Here is a 22,999-nt window from a genome sequence, read left to right as displayed (position 1 = left end):
TTTACGCAAGTATAGGCTGTTTCGGTTTTCGTTACGTTATTTGTTTTGTAGTGTTTGTATTTAGATTCGTGTTACGTTTGTTGAATAAACATGGATCGCAATCTACACACTGCATTTTGGTCCGACTCTCCTTCACCACAAGAGAACTGTTACAGAATCACCCAACACAAACGGACCAAGCAGCGTGTCAACAGGCAGGAGCCACAGGAGAAGCAACAAAGGCAGCAACAAAGGCAGCAACAGCGGCGCAATGAGGATTGGACATGGGACGATATATTGGATGGCAAGGGTTGCTACACATGGGAGGAGATCCTGGCGGGAAGGGATCGCCTTCCATGGGAACAGGTGGAGGCAGCGAGGAGAGCAGAGGCAGCCGGAGAGAGGAGCCGGCGATATGAGGGAACACGGTTGGCAAGGAAGCCCGAGAGTCAGCCCCAAAAAATTATTGGGGGAGGCTCACAGGGAGTAGGGCTACGCCAGGTAGGAGACCTGCGCAAACTCCCTGTGCTTACCGGGGGGCTAGAGAGACCGGGCAGGCACCGTGTTATGCAGTTGTGCGCCCGGTGCGGTATATTCCAGCTCCTCGTATCGGCCAGGCTAGAGTGGGCATCGAGCCAGGTAAGGTTGGGCAGGCTTGGTGCTCAAGAGCTCCAGTGCGCCTGCACGGTCCGGTCTATCCAGTACCACCTCCACACCCCAGCCCTCCGGTAGCAGCTCCCTGCACCAGGCTTCCTGCGCGTGTCCTCGGTCCAGTACCACCAGTGCCAGCATCAGGCCTCCAGTGCGCCTCGCCTCTCCAGTGCTGCCGGAGTCTCCCGCTTGTTCAGCGCTGCTGGAGCCTTTCTCCTCTCCTGCGCTGCCGGAGTCTCCCGCCTGTTCAGCGCAGCCAGAGCCTTCCTCCTCTACAGCGCTGCTGGAGTCTCCTGCCTGTTCAGCGCAGCCTGAGCTGCCAGCCTGCATGGAGCAGCCAGAGCTGCCAGCCTGCATGGAGCAGCCAGAGCTGCCAGCCTGCATGAAGCAGCCAGAGCTGCCAGCCTGCATGAAGCTGCCAGTCTGCATGGAGCAGCCAGAGCTGTCAGTCTGCATGAAGCAGCCAGAGCTGTCAGTCTGCATGGAGCAGCCAGAGCTGTCAGTCTGCATGGAGCAGCCAGAGATGTCAGTCTGCATGAAGCAGCCAGAGCTGCCAGTCTGTAAGGAGCTGCCAGTTTGCAAGGAGCTGCCAGTTTGCAAGGAGCTGCCAGTCTGCACGGAGCTGCCAGTCTGCAAGGAGCTGCCAGTCTGCAAGGAGCTGCCAGTCTGTAAGGAGCTGCCAGTCTGCAAGGAGCTGCCAGTCTGCACGGAGCCGCCAGAGCTGCCAGTATGTAAGAAGCCGCCAGAGCTGTCAGCCTACATGGAGCAGCCAGAGCCGCCAGTCAGCGTGGAGCAGCCAGAGCCGCCAGTCAGCATGGAGCAGCCAGATCTTTCAGTCTGCCAGGATCCGCCAGTCAGCCAGACTCTTCCAGATCCGCCAGTCAGCCAGACTCTTCCAGATCCGCCAGTCAGCCAGACTCTTCCAGATCCGCCAGTCAACCAGACTCTTCCAGATCCGCCAGTCAACCAGACTCTTCCAGATCTGCCAGTCAACCAGACTCTTCCAGATCTGCCAGTCAACCAGACTCTTCCAGATCTGCCAGTCAACCAGACTCTTCCAGATCCGCCAGTCAGCCGGGATCTGCCAGAACCGCCAGTCGGCCAGGATCCGCCAGTCGGCCAGGATCCGCCAGTCGGCCAGGATCCGCCAGTCAGCCAGGATCTGCCAGTCAGCCAGGATCTGCCGAAACCACCAGCCAGCCAGGATCTGTTAGATCCATCAACCTGCCTGAGCTTCCTCTCACTCCTGAGCTTCCTCTCACTCCTGAGCTTCCTCTCACTCCTGAACTTCCCCTCACTCCTGAGCTTCCCCTCACTCCCTGAGCTTCCCCTCACTCCCGAGCTTCCCCTCAGTCCCGAGCTACCCCTCAGTCCCGAGCTACCTCAGTCCGGAGCTGCCCCTCAGTCCAGTGGGGGCCGTTGTTAGGTTTCCTAGGCCAAGGTTAGCGGCGAGGGTCGCCACTCAAGGGACGCTAAGGAGGTGGACTAAGACAACTATGGAGTGGGGTCCACGTCCAGGGCCAGAGCCGCCACCGCGGACAGATGCCCACCCAGACTCTCCCCAATAGGTTTAGGTTGTGCGTTCGGAGTCTGCACCTTGGGGGGGGGGGGGTTCTGTCACGGTCTGACCATCGTTCGTATGTGTTTTCCTTGTTTTAGTGTTGGTCAGGACGTGAGCTGGGTGGGCATTCTATGTTGTGTGTCTGGTATGTCTATTTCTATGTTTGGCCTGATATGGTTCTCAATCAGAGGCAGGTGTTAGTCATTGTCTCTGATTGGGAACCATATTTAGGTAGCCTGTTTTGTGTTGGGTTTCGTGGGTGATTGTCCTTAGTGTCTTTGGTCCTGTCTCTGTGTTAGTTTACGCAAGTATAGGCTGTTTCGGTTTTCATTACGTTATTTGTTTTGTAGTGTTTGTATTTAGATTTGTGTTACGTTTGTTGAATAAACATGGATCGCAATCTATACGCTGCATTTTGGTCCGACTCTCCTTCACCACAAGAGAACCGTTACAATGACACAAGTAATTTTTCCAACAATTGTTTACAGACCGATTATTTCACTTATAATTGACTGTATCACAATTCCTGTGGGTCAGAAGTTTACATACACTAAATTGACTGTGCCTTTAAGCAGCTTGGAAAATTCCAGGAAATGACGTCATGGCTTTAGAAGCTTCTGATAGGCTAATTGACACCATTTGAGTCAATTGGAGGTGTACCTGTGGATGTATGTCAAGGCCTACCTTCAAACTCAGTGCCTCTTTGCTTGACATCATGGAAAAATAAAAATAAATCAGCCTAGACCCCAGGAAACAATTGTAGACCTCCACACGTCTGGTTCATCCTTGGGAGCAATTTTCAAACACCTGAAGGTACCACGTTCATCTGTACAAACAATAGTACGCAAGTATAAACAGATGACCTGGCCTCCACAATCACCCAACCTTAACCCAATTGAGATGGTTTGGGATGAGTTGGACGGCAGAGTGAGGAACTCCTTCAAGGCTGTTGGAAAAGCATTCCAGGTAAAGCTGGTTGAGAGAATGCAAAGCTGTCATCAAGGCAAAGGGTGGCTACTTTGAAGGATATAAAATATATTTAGATTGGTTTAACCCTTTTTTTGATACTACATGATTCCACATGTGTTATTTCATTGTTTTGATGTCTTCACTATTATTATACCATGTAGAAAATAGTAAAAAAAATAAACAAACACCCTTGAATGAGTAGGTGTGTCCAAACTTTTGACTGGTACTGTATATCTTACATTTCATATGGTATGTATTAATTTATGGTTGTCCATCATCCATTTCTTATGATATGTTAAGAATTTGCAAAATGTACAATAAATTACAAATCTGGAAAATGTATTATATCTTACGAATTTGAAAAGCGTATATTCCAAATTTCAATTTGTTGTTGCTAACATTAACTAGGTGGCTAGGTGTTAATGCTAACGTTAGCAAGCTGGCTAACATTATCTAGGCTAGGGGTTAGGGATTAGGATTACGGTTAAGGTTAGGAGTTACGTTAAAATGTTAAGGTTAACCAAAGGATTAGCTGTGGAGTGCCATTGATGTCATTTTGACTGTCACAATTTTTATTTTCCGCTATGCTCGGTTGCTCTGGTGACAACACAACCCTTCAGGATGTGCTGTGGTTTTCAAGTCTATAAACTCTTTCCAAACATATTTTTGTGACTATTCTATTGATTCCAATATGCTGGTAGAGCTAAATCAAGTTTCTTAGTTGTTAGAAATGTATTTTATTTTGAGCCAGGAGAGGTACTCATACTAAATGTATTTCTCACCTTTAGTCATCTCTAGTCTGGCAGCCAGAGCTGTTAATTGGTGTATATGTCATCTGTCTTGACTGTGGGTTGTCTAGGGAGAAACAGGATATCCTCTCTTCTCTCTACAGCATCACCTCTTCTCATTTCTTCCCTGGTCGGGAGAGGGCTACAGTACTACAGTAAGAGCAAAATAGTCCTAACAAAATAAAATCATAAAAACCTTAGTGTAACAACAGTTTTAGTAAGTAATACTGAAGTCGTGCACAATTATCAGTTTATATTTAGGTTTATGTAGCCCATTCATTGTCAGTTAGAGATACAGTAGGACCCAAAAGCATAATCAGTGCTCTAACTCCTTGCGCTGGTCTGGAGCAATGGAGTGGTGACGCAGGATACCGTACTAAACCACAAATGACCTCTAAGTACCACAGCATAATCACAAAACTTTTAGTGGAGCAACCACTGTATTTCCTCCATCTACTCTCTCTGTCATGCCCTGTGTAAAAAAAAAAGCTCTGGTGGGGCCTTGTTCCATATAAGTCCACTGAGATAAGCTCATCCAAATGTTTTATAATGTCCACAGCATGGCTCACTCATAAAAGGCTTTCAAATCAAATCAAATGTATTTATATAGCCCTTCGTACATCAGCTGATTTCTCAAAGTGCCGTACAGAAACCCAGCCTAAAACCCCAATCAGCAAGCAATGTTGAAGCATGTTGGCTAGGAAAAACTCCCTAGAAAGGCCAAAACCTAGGAAGAAACCTAGAAAGGAACCAGGCTATGAGGGGTGGCCAGTCCTCTTCTGGCTGTGCCGGGTGGAGATTATAACAGAACATGGCCAAGATGTTAAAATGTTCATAAATGACCAGCATTGTCAAATAATAGGTCTGGGACAGGTAGCACGTCCGGTGAACAGGTCAGGATTCCATAGCCGCAGGCAGACCAGTTGAAACTGGAGCAGCAGCACGGCCAGGTGGACTGGGGACAGCAAGGACTCATCATGCCAGGTAGACCTGAGGCGTGGTCCTACGGCTCACATAAACTACTGCAGCATAAATACTGGAGGCTGAGACAGGAGGGGTCAAGAGACACTGTGGCCCCATCCGATGATACCCCCGGACAGGGCCAAACAGGAAGGATATAACCCCACCCACTTTGCCAAAGCACAGCCCCCACACAACTAGAGGGAGGTCTTCAACCACCAATTTACCATCCTGAGACAAGGCCGAGTATAGCCCACAAAGATCTGCGCCACGGCACAACCCAAGGGGGGGCGCAAACCCAGACAGGAAGATCACATCAGTGACTCAACCCACTCAAGTGACGCACCCCTCCTAGGGACGGCATGAAAGAGCACCAGTAAGCCAGTGACTCAGCCCCTGTAATAGGGTTAGAGGTAGAATCCCAGTGGAAAGAGGAGAATCGGCCAGGCAGAGACAGCAAGGGTGGTTCGTTGCTCCAGAGCCTTTCCGTTCACCTTCACACTCCTGAGCCAGACTACACTCAATCATATGACCTACTGAAGAGATGAGTCTTCAGTAAAGACTTAAAGGTTGAGACAGAGTTTGCGTCTCTCACATGGGAAGGCAGACCATTACATAAAAATGGAGCTCTATAGGAGAAAGCCCTGCCTCCAGCTGTTTGCTTAGAAATTCTAGGGACAATTAGGAGGCTTGCGTCTTGTGACCGTAGCATACGTGTAGCAGGTATGTAAGGCAGGACCAAATCAGAGAGATAGGTAGGAGCAAGCCCATGTAATGCTTTTTAGGTTAGCAGTAAAACCTTGAAATCAGCCCTTGCCTTGACAGGAAGCCAGTGTAGAGAGGCTAGCACTGGAGTAATATCTAGTCAGGATTCTAGCAGCCGTATTTAGCACTACCTGAAGTTTATTTAGTGCTTTATCCGGGTAGCCGGAAAGTAGAGCATTGCAGTAGTCTAACCCAGAAGTAACAAAAGCATGGATACATTTTTCTGCATCATTTTTGGACAGAAAGTTTCTGATTTTTGCAATGTTATGTAGATGGAAAAAAGCTGTCCTTGAAACAGTCTTGATATGTTCGTCAAAAGAGAGATCAGGGTCCAGAGTAATGCCGAGGTCCTTCACAATTTTATTTGAGACGACTGTACAACCATTAAGATTAATTGTCAGATTCAACAGAAGATCTCTTTGTTTCTTGGGACCTAGAACAAGCATGTCTGTTTGTCCGAGTTTAAAAGTAGAACGTTTGCAGCCATCCACTTCCTTGTGTCTGAAACACAGGCTTGTAGCGAGGGCAATTTTGGGGCTTCACCATGTTTCATTGAAATGTACAGCTGTGTGTCATCCACATAGCAGTGAAAGTTAACATTATGTTTTCGAATTACATCCCCAAGAGGTAAAATATATAGTTAAAACAATAGTGGTCCTAAAACGGAACCTTGAGGAACACCGAAATTTACAGTTGATTTGTCAGAGGACATGCCATTCACAGAGACAAACTGATATCTTTCCGACAGATAAGATCTAAACCAGGCCAGAACTTGTCCGTGTAGACCAATTTGGGTTTCCAATCTCTCCAAAAGAATGTGGTGATCGATGGTGTCAAAAGCAGCACTAAGGTCTAGGAGCACGAGGACAGATGCAGAGCCTCGTTCTGATGCCATTAAAAGGTAATTTACCACCTTCACAAGTGCAGTCTCAGTGCTATGATCGGGTCTAAAACTAGACTGAAGCATTTCGTATACATTTTTGAGAGGAATGGAAGATTTGATATAGGCTGATAGTTTTTAATATTTTCTGGGTCAAGGTTTGGCTTTTTCAAGAGAGGCTTTATTACTGCCACTTTTAGTGAGTTTGGTACACATCCGGTGGATAGAGAGCCGTTTATTATGTTCAACATAGGAGATCTAAGCACAGGAAGCAGCTCTTTCAGTAGTTTAGTTGGAATAGGGTCCAGTATGCAGCTTGAAGGTTTAGAGGCCATGATTATTTTCATCAGTGTGTCAAGAGATATAGTACTAAAACACTTGAGTGTCTCTCTTGATCCTAGGTCCTGGCAGAGTTGTGCAGACTCAGGACAACTGAGCTTTGAAGGAATACGCAGATTTAAAGAGGAGTCCGTAATTTGCTTTCTAATAATCATGATCTTTTCCTCAAAGAAGTTCATGAATTTATTATTGCTGAAGTGAAAGCCATCCTCTCTTGGGGAATACATTTCGGATTGTTCTTATTTTCCTCAATTAAGTTGGAAAAATAGGATGATCGAGCAGCAGTAAGGGCTCTTCGATACTGCACGGTACTGTCTTACCCAGCTAGTCGGAAGACTTCCAGTTTGGTGTGGCGCCATTTCCGTTCCAATTTTCTGGAAGCTTGCTCCAGAGCTCGGGTATTTTCTGTATACCAGGGAGCTAGTTTCTTATGAGAAATGATTTTAGTTTCTAGGGGTGCAACTGCATCTAGGGTATTGCGCAAGGTTAAATTGAGATCCTCAGTTAGGTGGTTAACTGATTTTTGTCCTCTGACGTCCTTGGGTAGGCAGAGGGAGTCTGAAAGGGCATCAAGGAATCTTTGTGTTGTCTGTGAATTTATAGCACGACTTTTGAGGCTCCTTGTTTGGGGTCTGAGCAGATTATTAGTTGCAATTGCAAACGTAATAAAATGGTGGTCCGATAGTCCAGGATTATGAGGAAAAACATTAAGATCCACAACATTTATTCCATGGGACAAAACTAGGTCCAGAGTATGACTGTGACAGTGAGTAGGTCCAGAGACATGTTGGACAAAACCCACTGAGTTGATGATGGCTCCGAAAGCTTTTTGGAGTGGGTCTGTGGACTTTTCCATGTGAATATTAAAGTCACCAAAAAATTAGAATATTATCTGCTATGACTTCAAGGTCCGATAGGAATTCAGGGAACTCAATGAGGAATGCTGTATATGGCCCAAGAGGCCTGTAAACAGTAGCTATAAAAAGTGATTGAGTAGGCTGCATATAGATATCATGACTAGAAGCTCAAAAGATGAAAAGGTATTTTTTTTGTAAATTGAAATTTGCTATCGTAAATGTTAGCAACACCTTCGCCTTTGCGGGATGCACAGGGGATATGGTCACTAGTGTAACCAGGAGGTGAGGCCTCATTTAACACAGCTAATTCATCAGGCTTAAGCCATGTTTCATACAGGCCAATCACATCAAGATTATGATCAGTGATTAGTTCATTGACTATAATTGCCTTTGAAGTAAGGGATCTAACATTAATAAGTAGCCCTATTTTGAGATGTGAGGTATCACGATCTCTTTCAATAATGACAGGAATGGAGGAGGACTTTTGGACAGTTTCTTGGTATCTTTGCGTATAATCTCTCTCAATCGATACACAATACCCTATAATGACAAAGCAAAAACAGGTTTTAGAAATGTTTGCAATGTATTAAAAATAGAACACTGAAATATCACATTTGCATAACAATTCAGATCCTTTATTCAGTATTTTGTTGAAGCAGCCTTGGCAGCGATTAAAGCTTCGAGTCTTCGTGGGTATGACACTACAAGCTTGGCACGCCTCTATTTGGGGAGTTCCTCCCATTTTTCTCTGCAGATCCTCTCAAGCTCTGTCAGGTTGGATGGGGAGCGTCGCTGACTGGGCCACTCAAGGGCATTCAGAGCCACTCCTGCGTTGTCTTGGCTGTGTGCTTAGGGTGGTTGTCCTGTTAAAAGGTGAACCTTTGCCTCAGTCTGAGGTCCTGAGAGCTCTGGAGCAGGTTTTCATCAAGGATCTCTCTGTACTTTGCTCCGTTCATCTTTCCCTCGATCCTGATTAGTCTCCCGGTCCCTGCCGCTGAAAAACATCCCCACAGCATGATGCTGCCACCACTCATGGCTTGGTTTTACCTCATGGCTTGGTTTTACCTCATGGCTTGGTTTTACCTCATGGCTTGGTTATACCTCATGGCTTGGTTATACCTCATGGCTTGGTTATACCTCATGGCTTGGTTTTACCTCATGGCTTGGTTTTACCTCATGGCTTGGTTTTACCTCATGGCTTGGTTTTACCTCATGGCTTGGTTATACCTCATGGATTGGTTTTTGCTCTGACATGCACTGTCAACTGTGGGACCTTAAATAGACAGGTGTTTGCCTTTCCAAATCATGTCCAATCAATTGAATTTACCACAGGTGGACTCCAATCTAGTTGTAGAAACATCTCAAGGATGATCAATGGAAACAGGATGCACCTGAGCTCAATTTGGAGTCTCATAGCAAAGGGTCTGAATACTAATGTAAATATGGTATTTATGTTTTTATTTTTAATAAATGTGCAAAAAAAATGGTGTTCTCTTTGTATTATGGGGTACTGTGTGTAGGTTAAAAAAAATGTAATCCAATTTTTAAAAAGGCTGTAACGCAACAAAATGTGGAAAAGGTCAAGTGCTCTGAATACTTTCAGAATGCCCTGTATCTTTCAGGTCCCTCAGTCGAGCAATGAATTTCAAACACAGATTCTACCACAAAGACCAGGGAGGTTTTCCAATGCCTTGCAAAGAACGCCACCTATTGGTAGTTATGGAGTTTAATTGCTGTGATAGGAGAAAACTGAGGATGGCTCAGCAACATTGTACTTACTGCACAATACTAACCTACTTGTAAATAGAGGGACGCATGTACAGAAAAAAAATATTCCAAAGCATGCATCCTGTTTGCAATAGGGCACTAAAGTAAAAATGCTAAAAAATATGTCCTTAATACAAAGCGTTATGTTTGGGGCAAACACATCACATCACTGAGTACCACTCTTCATATTTTCAAGCATGGTGTTGACTGCATCATGTTATGGGTATGCTTGTCATCGGCAACAACTATGGAGTTTTCTTTAGGATAACATAAATAAAATAGAGCTAAGCACAGGCAAAATCCTAGAGGAAAACTTGGTTGTCTACTTTTCAACAGACAGAGTAGACAAATTCACCTTTCAGCAGGACAATAACCTAAAACACAAGGCCAAATATACACCGGAGTTGCTTACCATGACAACGTTGAATTTTCCTGAGTGGCCTAGTTACAGTATTGACTTAAATCAGCTTGAAAATTGATGGCAAGACCTGAAAATGGCTGTCTAGCAATGATCAACAACCAACTTGACAGACCTTGAAGTATTTTTTTATAGCCTAATGTGCAAATATTGTACAATCCAGGTTTTCAAAGCTCTTAGAGACTTACCCAGAAAGACTCACAGCTGTAATCACTTCCAAAGATTCTAACATGTATTGACTCAGGGGGATGAATTTTTGTTTCATCAAGATACATTAGTGTTTTATTTTTCATTCCTTTTTTACAAATGTTAGAATTTTTCTTCCACTTTGACATTAGAGCAGTTTGTGTAGATCGTGGACCAAAACATTGTAATCCATTTTATTCCCACTTTGTAACACAACAAAATGTGGAAAAAGTAAAGGGGTGTCAATTCTTTCTGAAGGTACTGTTTGTCCTCTTCTGTTCTCTACTGTCATTTCACTGACTAATCACTGCTGTAGGTGAAGAAAGTGCCGAGTAAGGAGTAACTATCTGTCTCTTTTTCATTCACCTCCCACTCTTTTTCTCTCTCAGGGGACCGGGCCTCTTTGTCTTTCTTTCTTTTCCATGCATATTCATACTTGTTTTCATGTTATCATATGCTTTCTTCTCTACCCCCCACCACCCCCTCTCTCTCTCTCTCTCTATTCTGTCCTATCAGGCTGACCCTGCACTGCAGTTCATAGAGGTAGAAAGGGAGGAGGGAGATATTCTTTAGGGAGAGAGGAGGCAAAAGGGGTGGCTGGAGGGAAGGGGAGACAAGGGAGAAAAGAGGATAATGGAAGAGGAGGCACATAGGGTTAGCAGATGGGGAGAAGAGGAAGAGAGGGTAAGGATGGAGAGGAGCGAGAGAGGAGTGTTCGCTGCACAAGACAGTTGACAGGGAAGGCAGACTTTACTGGATATGAGGAAGGGAGGAAACAGAAAGGAGAGCGGGAAAAGCTATTTGGATGAAAAGGAAACTGTAAGAGAAGAAAGGGCGCTGAAGGTCTGTCCAGCCTCAGTGTAGACAACAATGGTACTGAGAATGCTATGGTGTTTCACACCAGACAGTGGGGAGCATCTTGACTCTACTTATCGGTTTTTATTGATAGCTCTGCCATATTTTTGGACCATAACTTGGTCACAGCATCCATAGAATGGTTTGTGTTTTCCCCCTCCTGGGGAGATAGATATCCATCTGCAGGATTTTGCCCCAGCTCTAGGGAGGATCCTCAAGACCTTGATTAGCTGAATCAGGTCTTAGAATACTCCTTGTTCCAGCCAAACGATACGCCACGCTCATGGATGTTAGTTTCTTCTCCGCAATGAGCCTGGACCTCCCCGACAATTCTAAAACGCAAACACATTCTAACCATTCTGATTGGTCCCAAAAAACGATGGGTTGGGCCGGAGCCAAAACACACGTGGGTGAAGAAGCGTTTTGAAAGAACATCATTGGCTTTGATACTCTTTTTAGAGATGACTTTGTTTTGTACGACACCCCTCCATTTGACATCACCACAAACAACTTCAACGATGGCAGTCTCAGACTGAAACACTGTATGTAACTAACATAGAGCAGTGGAAGAAGTCTGTTTGATTTGTCAGGATGTATTCCATAGCTGGAGCAGTAAACAATTGTGGAATTTTACGCAGACTAAATGCAGCTGTGGACAATGGCATTTGACAAAATGGGCTCTTAACCAAACGGTCAACTAGACCCTACAGCCAAGTAGGGCCTACAGCCAAGTAGGGCCTTAATTGAAGAATATGTTAGGTTGTAAAGTTTTCAGGGTAAGATTCTATAGCAGAGCCTTATCACAGCAATCAGCATCATCGGTAAGTTTGTGTTGAAAACAACCCCAGCAACCTCCATGGCGGCCTCATTTCTCTTAATATCTTCCTCTCTCTCTCTCTCTCTCTCTCTCTCTCTCTCTCTCTCTCTCTCTCTCTCTCTCTCTCGGTTCTCTGGTTGCCTATCTTCCGTCAATGTTTTCTCTCCCTGTGTCCTGTAAAATAAAGTAAACTCCAGTCTTTCTCCAAGGTAAGAGGGAATTGGTTTCAAAGCTGTATTTGATGTCAGTTTTGTAGGGTTCGGAGAAAAACAAATTATTTTCTCTGAGCAAGCAAATGACAGAAGAGGAGTCCCTGAAGAGGGAATGACAGTGTTTGTGATAAGAACAGTGTGTGTGTGTGTGCGCGCGTGCATTGTTTAATTGTACAGTGAAAGACAGAGTAGAGACAGTGGGAGAATGGTGATGCTGCTGCTATGTGGTTTTGATACTGGTGTCTTATAGTTGAGGTGTTGGTGATATGATGCTGATGTTATCAGTGTACACACAGAGCTGTTCTGGCTTTGTTCTATGTTTGTGTATTGACATGGGGCTGTACTTGTGGTGTACTGATGGAAGGTAACAGATGTTCTGTGGTTGTGGTGTACTGATGGGAGGTAACAGATGTTCTGTGGTTGTGGTGTACTGATGGGAGGTAACAGATGTTCTGCGGTTGTGGTGTACTGATGGGAGGTAACAGATGTTCTGCGGTTGTGGTGTACTGATGGGAGGTAACAGATGTTCTGTGGTTGTGTTACTGATGGGAGGTAACAGATGTTCTGTGGTTGTGGTGTACTGATGGGAGGTAACAGATGTTCTGTGGTTGTGGTGTACTGATGGGAGGTAACAGATGTTCTGTGGTTGTGGTGTACTGATGGGAGGTAACAGATGTTCTGTGGTTGTGGTGTACTGATGGGAGGTAACAGATGTTCTGTGGTTGGATGCTTGTGTATTGATGTTGCAGTGATGTATTGGATTGATTTACCGCTGGTGGGGTGTATCCACCTCTGAAAACAGTTTTTGCTCTCCCTCTCTCTCTCTCTCTCTCCCTCTCTTCTCTCTCCCTCTCTCTCTCTCCTTCTCTTCTCTCTCCGTTCTCTCCCTTCTCTCTGAATTCTTTCAGTGTTTTCTGTATAGCTCAGCGCTCCAAAATGTGGTAACTAGAAGGAACTGTTTTACCAACACTGTAGGTCTCCCTTAACAGGTTTTATGTTATATACAGTATATAACATGTATGGTTTTAATGTTATAGTATGATTAGGAATAAACCCTATACAGTGTGCATGAATAGATGGACTGCTGATCAGATGGTCACTGATGATCATATCCTGAATACTGTATGGCATAGCTGGCTTCAGTCCTGTTCCTGAGCCAGACACTTAACCTCAATACCTCCGGGTAACATTGAGAGCATGCATCATGATGTATCATTTAAATGTTAAGATATGCTAGGGGCCTGAGATGGGAGAGCCTATGCCAGTGTTTAATCTGACTTCCTGAGTCTAGTGCTGGAAGCTCTTATCTGGTCAAGGGTTTCTGGCACCACCCTTTTGAGTGTTCTCTATGGCAGGAAATTATTTATCAATGATTTGATAACTGTGTGAATGATTTAGTTCATTATATAGGTATGTGCATGATCTCTCTCTCCCTCTATCTCTCTCTGTACTGCAGTCTGTGAGGTGGTGTGAGGGTTGCACTGGGATTGTGTGTGTGTGTTTTCATTTGTTTAGGTATTCACACACTGCATTATTAACCTCTCCTAACTCATAACTGTCCCCTGCTCTCTCCTCTCTCCCTTCAGAAATGTATGAAGTTCGACGTGGACGCTCCTATCTGGTTATCTAAGCAGCATATCCTGTGTACTCTGAACCAGAGCCTGAAGGACGTGCTGAACTACGGCCTCTTCCAGCCAGCTCACAATGGAAAGGCTGGCAAGTTCCTGGATGAGGAGAGGCAGCTGAAGGAATACCCACTTCCTTCTGCTACCCCTGTACCATACCTGGAGGTAGGCCTGCCCCCTCTCTCATTAACATCCTATGTGTCTATGTGTGTGTTAAGGTGTATTTAATATGTGTTGTATGTGGATGTTTGTTTCTGTGTGTGTGAGTGTGTGTTCTCTGTCCTGTTGCTGTCATGGTGGTTTTTGTTGTTGTTCTAGTTTATTGGGTTCATCAGCTTTAATATTGCAGATAGATTGTAGCTTCCATCAATGTAATTGTCTGCATAATTTCCAATCCCCCATATATTGTTTTGTTTCCCCTAACCCTACACCCCTCCCCTAACTGGAGTAAACTAATGGACAACAACACTTAGGCTTCTACTTCCAGCTTACACATACTGTATACATTTACGGACATAATATAATTTACAATATTTATCTTTTGTTTGTTTTTAGTCCCATCCTTCAGCTACCCTCAACCCCTTTCACATATCTCTGAAGACCATTCAGTTTCATTCTATTTGCCATTTTCAACTGTGCTGTGAAGTTTCACAAAAGTTCTGAAACTTTCCATTCTCATAGGTTCAACAGATTGTAAATTAAAGATACACTTTTTTCTCAGACTATTACTATATCATTGATCAATTGACTATGACTTTTCAAATCACCCAGCAGTGCTATTTGCAGAGTTAGCTGCAGGTAAATGTTACAATTCTTCAGCCCTTCTTGAACCTGTGACCAAAAACAAGCTACATATGGACAGTACCAAAAGAAATGATCAAGTGATTCTGTCTCTTTGCAGTAAAATCTATAGAGATGGGATGGTTGTATCCCCATATAAATAACATTCTGTTGGTTGCAAGAATTTTGTATAATAATTTAAATTGATTTATTTTTTAAATCCGGCGTCGTTATGTTTATCAGTTGTTACCATGTGCCATGAAATCGGTACACCGAAAATCTCTTCCCAATTATTCTACATGGGACAGCTATCAATTTGTTGGTCCTTAAATGAAACTGGTATACTTTTTTATTCAGCACAATTTTCTTTAACCAATTATGGTATTTAATGCAGGGCCGACAGACATGTTGCTTACTTTCTCCCCCTTCCACTTACCTCTTCCATTTTTGCGGTAATGCTGCAATTCATTGGTTGTAATTTTAGAGGACATTTCCATATATTTTGGTTCGCTACATGTGTGACATAACTCCACCATTCTTATTTATGATATAATTTACAAAGATTATACATCTTTTTATTTTTTATTTTATGCAAAATGTTTGTTTTTGCTTTAAATCAATTAGTATATTTGAGTTCAACCATAATATTTGTTTTCTGGTGGATTAAACTGATGTTGAAACCAACTTTCTATGGATTGTTTTTTAAATAACGATATTTTGAAGATAATTTAATTTTCAAATATCCGTAAGTGAGAGGTTGTAATCTGAATAAAGATAAAAAGGCCATTCTTGAACGTGGGGTGAGACATTCTTACTAATCTGCTATAAATCCAGTTCAGATTTAAGTATAACTTTTCTAAAACTTTAAGAGGTCTAATGCTTTAATACTTAATCATTTCTGTCCTCTGAATTAATATTCATTATATAAATAGGCCTATTTAATTTTATCTGGTTTACTGTTCCAGATAAAATTGATTATTTCTTGCTAATATAATTTTAAAAACAAGTCTGTAGGTAAGGCCATAAGCAAATAGGTAAACTGGGATATGACTAAAGAGTTAATCAGGGTGATTTTTCACAAATAGAAAGGTATTTTCCTTTCCATGGTAGCAAGATCTTATCCATTTTTGCAAATGTTTTATTAAAATGTATTGTACTGAGCCACTTGAAATATTTGTTTGATCTGATCTAAAATTTGGATGGCCATAATAAATAGATATGCCAATAGTGGACAACCTTGTTTTACTCCCCTTGACAGTTTAATACTTTCTGAGAAGAAGCCATTATTTACTGTTTTACACCTATGGTTACTATACATAACTTTAACTTATTGTATAAGATACAGTGCCTTTGGGAAGTACATAGACCTCTTGACTTTTTTGACATTTTGTTACATAACAGCCTTATTCTGAAATCCACACAATACCCCATAATGACAAAACAGTTTTTTAGACATTTTAGCAAATGTATTAAAAATAATGGCTTATTCAGGTTCATCCTGTTTCCATTGGTCATCCTTGAGATATTGCTACAACTTGATTGGAGTCCACCTGTGCTAAATTCAATTGATTGGACATGATTTGGAAAGGCACACAACTGTCTATATAAGGTCCTTCAGCTGACAGTGCATGTCAGAGCAAAAACAAAGCCATGAGGGCGAATGAATTGTCCATAGCTCTCCGAGACAGGATCGCGTCGAAGCACAGATCTGGGGAAGGGTACCAAAACATTTCTGCAGCGTTGAAGGTCCCCAATAACACAGTGGCCTCCATCATTTTTAAATGGAAGTCGTTTGGAACCACCAAGACTCTTCCTAGAGCCTGTCCGTCCAGCCAAACTGAGCAATCGGGGGAGCCCGCTTGGAGTTTGCCAAAAGGCACCTATAGACTCTCAGACCATGAGAAACAAGATTCTCTGGTCTGATGAAACCAATATTGAACTCTTTGGCCTGAATGCCAAGTGTCACGTCTGGAGGAAACCTGGCACCATCCCTACAGTGAAGCTTGGTGGTGTCAGCATCATGCTGTGGGGATGTTTTTCAGCGGCAGGGACTGGGAGACTAGTCAGGATCGAAGCAAAGATGAACAGAGCAAAGTAAAGAGAGATCCTTGATGAAAACCTGCTCCAGAGTGCTCAGGACCTCATACTGGGGTGAAGGTACACCTTCCAACAGGAGAACGAACCTAAGCACACAGTCAAGACAACGCAGGAGTGGCTTCGGGACAAGTTTCTGAATTTCCTTAGGTGGCCCAGCAAGAGCCTGGACTTGAACCCAATCTAACCTGATAGAGTTTGAAAGGATATGCAGAGAAGAATAGTAAAAACTCCCCAAATAGAGGTGTGCCAAGCTTGTAGTGTCATACCCAAGAATACTCGAGGCTGTAATCGCTGCCAAATGTGCTTCAACAAAGTACTGAGTAAAGGGTCTGAATACTTATGCAAATGTGAAATTTCATTTTTTATTTTTTTTAAATAAATTTGCCAAAGTCTGGGGTATTGCGTGTAGATTGATGAGGTACATTTAAAAAAAATCAATTGTAGATTGTCTATAACGTAAAAAAATGTGGAAAAAGTCAAGGGGTCTGAATACTTTCTGAAGGCACTGTATTCTCCAACATTTAAATATTCCAGGCATTTATATATAAATTCCAGTTGTACTTTGTCAAAAGCCTTTTCAAAGTCAGCTATGAATGCCTGGCCTGGTTTCCCAGATTTTTGTTAGTGTTTTATTGTTTCAGATACTTGTCTTATATTATCTCCAGTGTATCCTCCATGAAAAAAAACCTGTCTGATTAGGATGAATAATATCTGACAATACCTTTTTAAATTCTATGCGCGGTGCATTTTGCTATAATTTTTGCAACACAACACTGTAAGGGGCCTCACATCTTTTTATGGACTGGATCTTTATATTTACCACTTGGGTCCTGTTTCAGTAAAAATTAAATCAGACTTTCTTGTTGAGTATCTGATAATCTACCATTATTATAGGAGTGGTTGAAAAAAGAATTGGTATCCCTCAACAGGTATGCCATCCAGCCCTGCAGGTTTCCCAAACTTAAAGGCTTTAACTGCATCAAGAAGTTCCTCCTCTGTAACTTGGCATTCACATTAGTCTTATTGTACAGCTGTTCATTTTACATTATTAATAGAAAAAAATCCTTACAATTAACTTTGGTTCATTGTGTTGCTGTCGTATGCCCCCGCCCCCCCGAGAGAACACTAGGAGATTGATGTCACCTGTCAATTATTCAATTATCCAGTCTGCTCTGTGAGTAAGATGTGTGCATAATATATGTGTGAAACTCAGCAGCGATAATCACACTCTGACAGCAGTGTTCCCAGCTCCCAGCTGTCATCTCTAGCAGTTATTTGTAGCCTGTGTCGATCATGGTTTGTGATCATATAGAAACTCAGCCAATGTGATGTTTTTACAGTCAATAGAGTAAACATCGTTAGATCTCTCTCAAAATTCTGGAGTGAGGGAGAGCCATAAATAGATAGATACATAGCTCACTAGAGTGCACTCCAACCTTCTGCAGTGAATGATTCTATAATATCCATTGTTTGATTTATTAAAAGTCAGTCGACATTGTTTAAATACAAAATGTTCCTTTCCTGTGGGCTTTGAAAATGTCATAGTTTTCTTATCAGCAAAGTGCTCTGTTTCTCCCTAAATACAGATAGATTGTTTTCTCCGGGTGTTATGGATTCAGCAACAGTAGAGGATGTTGTTATTGCAGGTAGTTGCATCATGTTCAGGTAGCAGAATGTCTGCAGGTAAATCCTTGATGCACGTAGAATAGGACTGAAGTCGGCCTTTTCTCAATTGGATTTGCTCAACTCCTGCGTCCTCTGTCCTCCATCCTCTCTGGACTCCTTTTGATAAAGGTCAAAGGTAGTTGAGGAGAGGCGGCGAAGAGAGTGGAAACTAGACGAAAATGCGCTTGTATGAAATTAGACTCCTTCAATCGTGTGCCATCAGGCAAATTATGTTTACAGGGTGGAATCCCAAAATAAATGTATGAACTGATAAAACAAATGTAGTTAGTTGCGCAAGACATTTTATAGGTAAAAGGATAAGTAGTTTATGGTTTTTACAATAGACGATTCAAAGGGGGGGTGGCAGATTTCTAAATTTGTCCGCTAAGGACAAGGGGTAGGATACACTTGTACTTCCTCGCCAAAAGGAGGTTATTGAGGAGAGGAGGAACTTCTTCCATTTAACTGCTAAAGAATTGACAATCTCCTCGACCACTTATCGGTTTCTGGGTCACGGAAGAGAGACGACGGAGAAGAGGACACATTGGCCAGAATGATGATGTTTAGAAGCCCAAGGGATTTACTGTGTCTTGATAATTAGATATTTGAAGTGTTCAATTCCTCCCACGTAATGTACACCTTCCCAATTTGTAACACCAAACCCTCATGCTACCATGGACTACCAAAACATGTCTAGCTTCCAAGGGCACTGTGCCCTAAAAATAAGAGATAAGTGGTAACAACATCTCTATAGTAGCTATGTGTCTGTGTGTACTGTATGTCAGGCAGTCATAGTTATAGCTTAGTTTAACCCTATAGTCCGCAGGGACACTATAGGGCTCAGTGCCACATGAGAGGTCCTGCACATTTAGACATTGGCTAACAGCCTAGGGCTTTGTGTGTGTGTGTGTGTGTGTGTGTGTGTGTGTGTGTGTGTGTGTGTGTGTGTGTGTGTGTGTGTGTGTGTGTGTGTGTGTGTGTGTGTGTGTGTGTGTGTGTGTGTGTGTTCTTTGGGAGTGTAAATCTATCAGATCAGTCTTCCCTCCCTCAGGGCAGGAGTTTATAGATATGAGTGACAGGTTAGTCCAGCCTCACTACCCACTGCCCTCCCATAGATTTATACTCTTAAAGCACACACACACACACACACACACACACACACACACACACACAGCTTTATTTTCATCAAATTTCAGGACTTTTGTACCTAAACCTAATCTTAACATTTACCCCAAAAACCCTAACCATAACCCTAGTCTTAACATTAACCCCAAAACTCTAAACCTAACCCTTAAGCTTAAAATAGCATTTTAACAAATTCAGGACATGAAAAAAGTTATTGTTTTCCTACCGTGTCAGGACATTTAGATGAATTGTTAGGACATTGGGGTCCTGATAATGTAGGAAGAAATACACACTCACACACACACACACACACACACACAATCGCTTCCCCCCCAAGGTTTACATGTTTTAGCTACAGTCTGACAGTGTTCAGTGAGACCTGTCTATCAAATCAGTGCTTTGTAACCGGACTAATAAACACTGCTGTTGACAGATTGAGTATGGCAGGCAGGGGATATCTGACTTTTAATCTAGAATTGTTTTATTTACTAACAAACTAGCAGATGAACTAATATAGTGTTATTCCAGTAACCATGTGTTGTCTCTGTGTGTTCCTCTCCCAGTTCCGCTATAAGAGACGTCTCTACACACAGTCCCACCTGGATGACAAGCAGCTCTCCAAACTACACACCAAGGTAAGAACACACACACACACCCAGGTTTGGTATAGTCGTTCTGAGCTTTTATATATATGGTGTCTTTTTTATTAAAATCACACATCTCATTCTGTTGCGGCAGGCTGTATATATAAGAGAGAAAGAGCAGAGAGAACTGCATGCATTGACATCCCCATCAGAGGGCAGGAGATTTACACTGGTGAGAATGGCCCATCACCAGCTGATTTTTCCTCACTGTGTGTGTGAAGGACCATGGCCATCTGCAACTGAGCGGTCTCTAATGACATTCACGTATTAATGTTGGCTTATTGTTCTGTTTAATATAAATATTCCTGCTGTCATCAATGCTTGCTAAATGACTGCTTTATTGAATAAACAGAATCGGAGCAGGCTGGACAAAGTCGAGCTATGGGACTGTGTGACTGACACATCATATCTGACACAGGCTAGAGCAGGAATGAGCATAGAGACACTGAGATGGAGCGAGAGAGACGGAGCGAGAGAGACACAGAGAGAGACACAGAGAGAGACACAGAGAGAGATAGATTTAAAGTATGAAAGAGATGGGGAGGGAGGCGGCAAGAACGAAAAAGAAAACGAGTAGAGAGAAAACAAGAGGAAGAGTGAGAACGAGAGAAAGAAAGAAAAAGAAAGAAAGAAAGAGAAAGAGAAAGAGGGAGTGCAGCCTTGGTCTATTCTGTCTCTCATGTTTAGTAGGGATATATTGTCTTACTGCACACTGACTGTAACTAGCTAGGTGTGGTAGGGATATAGTGTCTTACTGCACACTGACTGTAACTAGCTAGGTGTGGTAGGGATATATTGTCTTACTGCACACTGACTGTAACTAGCTAGGTGTGGTAGGGATATAGTGTCTTACTGCACACTGACTGTAACTAGCTAGGTGTGGTAGGGATATATTGTCTTACTGCACACTGACTGTAACTAGCTAGGTGTGGTAGGGATATAGTGTTTACTGCACACTGACTGTAACTAGCTAGGTGTGGTAGGGATATAGTGTTTACTGCACACTGACTGTAACTAGCTAGGTGTGGTAGGGATATAGTGTCTTACTGTACACTGACTGTAACTAGCTAGGTGTGGTAGGGATATATTGTCTTACTGCACACTGACTGTAACTAGCTAGGTGTGGTAGGGATATAGTGTCTTACTGCACACTGACTGTAACTAGCTAGGTGTGGTAGGGATATAGTGTCTTACTGCACACTGACTGTAACTAGCTAGGTGTGGTAGGGATATAGTGTCTTACTGCACACTGACTGTAACTAGCTAGGTGTGGTAGGGATATAGTGTCTTACTGCACACTGACTGTAACTAGCTAGGTGTGGTAGGGATATAGTGTTTACTGCACACTGACTATAACTAGCTAGGTGTAGTAGGGATATAGTGTCTTACTGCACACTGACTGTAACTAGCTAGGTGTGGTAGGGATATAGTGTTTACTGCACACTGACTGTAACTAGCTAGGTGTGGTAGGGATATAGTGTTTACTGCACACTGACTGTAACTAGCTAGGTGTGGTAGGGATATAGTGTTTACTGCACACTGACTGTAACTAGCTAGGTGTGGTAGGGATATAGTGTCTTACTGCACACTGACTGTAACTAGCTAGGTGTGGTAGGGATATAGTGTTTACTGCACACTGACTGTAACTAGCTAGGTGTGGTAGGGATATAGTGTTTACTGCACACTGACTGTAACTAGCTAGGTGTGGTAGGGATATAGTGTTTACTGCACACTGACTGTAACTAGCTAGGTGTGGTAGGGATATAGTGTTTACTGCACACTGACTGTAACTAGCTAGGTGTCGTAGGGATATAGTGTTTACTGCACACTGACTGTAACTAGTTAGGTGTGGTAGGGATATAGTGTTTACTGCACACTGACTGTAACTAGCTAGGTGTGGTAGGGATATAGTGTTTACTGCACACTGACTGTAACTAGCTAGGTGTGGTAGGGATATAGTGTTTACTGCACACTGACTGTAACTAGCTAGGTGTGGTAGGGATATAGTGTTTACTGCACACTGACTGTAACTAGCTAGGTGTGGTAGGGATATAGTGTTTACTGCACACTGACTGTAACTAGCTAGGTGTGGTAGGGATATAGTGTTTACTGCACACTGACTGTAACTAGCTAGGTGTGGTAGGGATATAGTGTTTACTGCACACTGACTGTAACTAGCTAGGTGTGGTAGGGATATAGTGTTTACTGCACACTGACTGTAACTAGCTAGGTGTGGTAGGGATATAGTGTTTACTGCACACTGACTGTAACTAGCTAGGTGTGGTAGGGATATAGTGTTTACTGCACACTGACTGTAACTAGCTAGGTGTGGTAGGGATATAGTGTTTACTGCACACTGACTGTAACTAGCTAGGTGTGGTAGGGATATAGTGTTTACTGCACACTGACTGTAACTAGCTAGGTGTCGTAGGGATATAGTGTTTACTGCACACTGACTGTAACTAGTTAGGTGTGGTAGGGATATAGTGTTTACTGCACACTGACTGTAACTAGCTAGGTGTGGTAGGGATATAGTGTCTTACTGCACACTGACTGTAACTAGCTAGGTGTGGTAGGGATATAGTGTTTACTGCACACTGACTGTAACTAGCTAGGTGTGGTAGGGATATAGTGTCTTACTGCACACTGACTGTAACTAGCTAGGTGTGGTAGGGATATAGTGTTTACTGCACACTGACTGTAACTAGCTAGGTGTGGTAGGGATATAGTGTTTACTGCACACTGACTGTAACTAGCTAGGTGTGGTAGGGATATAGTGTTTACTGCACACTGACTGTAACTAGCTAGGTGTGGTAGGGATATAGTGTTTACTGCACACTGACTGTAACTAGCTAGGTGTGGTAGGGATATAGTGTTTACTGCACACTGACTGTAACTAGCTAGGTGTGGTAGGGATATAGTGTCTTACTGCACACTGACTGTAACTAGCTAGGTGTGGTAGGGATATAGTGTTTACTGCACACTGACTGTAACTAGCTAGGTGTGGTAGGGATATAGTGTCTTACTGCACACTGACTGTAACTAGCTAGGTGTTTTAT

General features: G+C 43.1%; 1 protein-coding gene across 1 annotated transcript in view; it reads left to right on the top strand.

Moving 5' to 3' along the window:
• LOC135573375 (SH3 and multiple ankyrin repeat domains protein 2-like) overlaps nucleotides 1–21,392 on the top strand; it is a 54,128-nt gene extending 32,736 nt beyond the window's left edge. The window contains exons 2-3 of the mRNA XM_065022488.1: nucleotides 13,591–13,794; nucleotides 19,860–21,392. Of these exons, the coding sequence (XP_064878560.1) occupies nucleotides 13,591–13,794; nucleotides 19,860–20,006 (351 nt within the window). The 3' untranslated portion in view covers nucleotides 20,007–21,392. The remainder of the gene's footprint in view (nucleotides 1–13,590; nucleotides 13,795–19,859) is intronic.
• Nucleotides 21,393–22,999: the final 1,607 nt, after the last annotated feature.

This window comes from Oncorhynchus nerka, linkage group LG9a, assembly GCF_034236695.1.
Source record: "Oncorhynchus nerka isolate Pitt River linkage group LG9a, Oner_Uvic_2.0, whole genome shotgun sequence".
In the NCBI taxonomy this organism is placed as follows: Eukaryota; Metazoa; Chordata; class Actinopteri; order Salmoniformes; family Salmonidae; genus Oncorhynchus; species Oncorhynchus nerka.
Note: the sequence above shows the minus strand (reverse complement) of the source record. Positions and strands in the feature narration are given on the sequence as shown.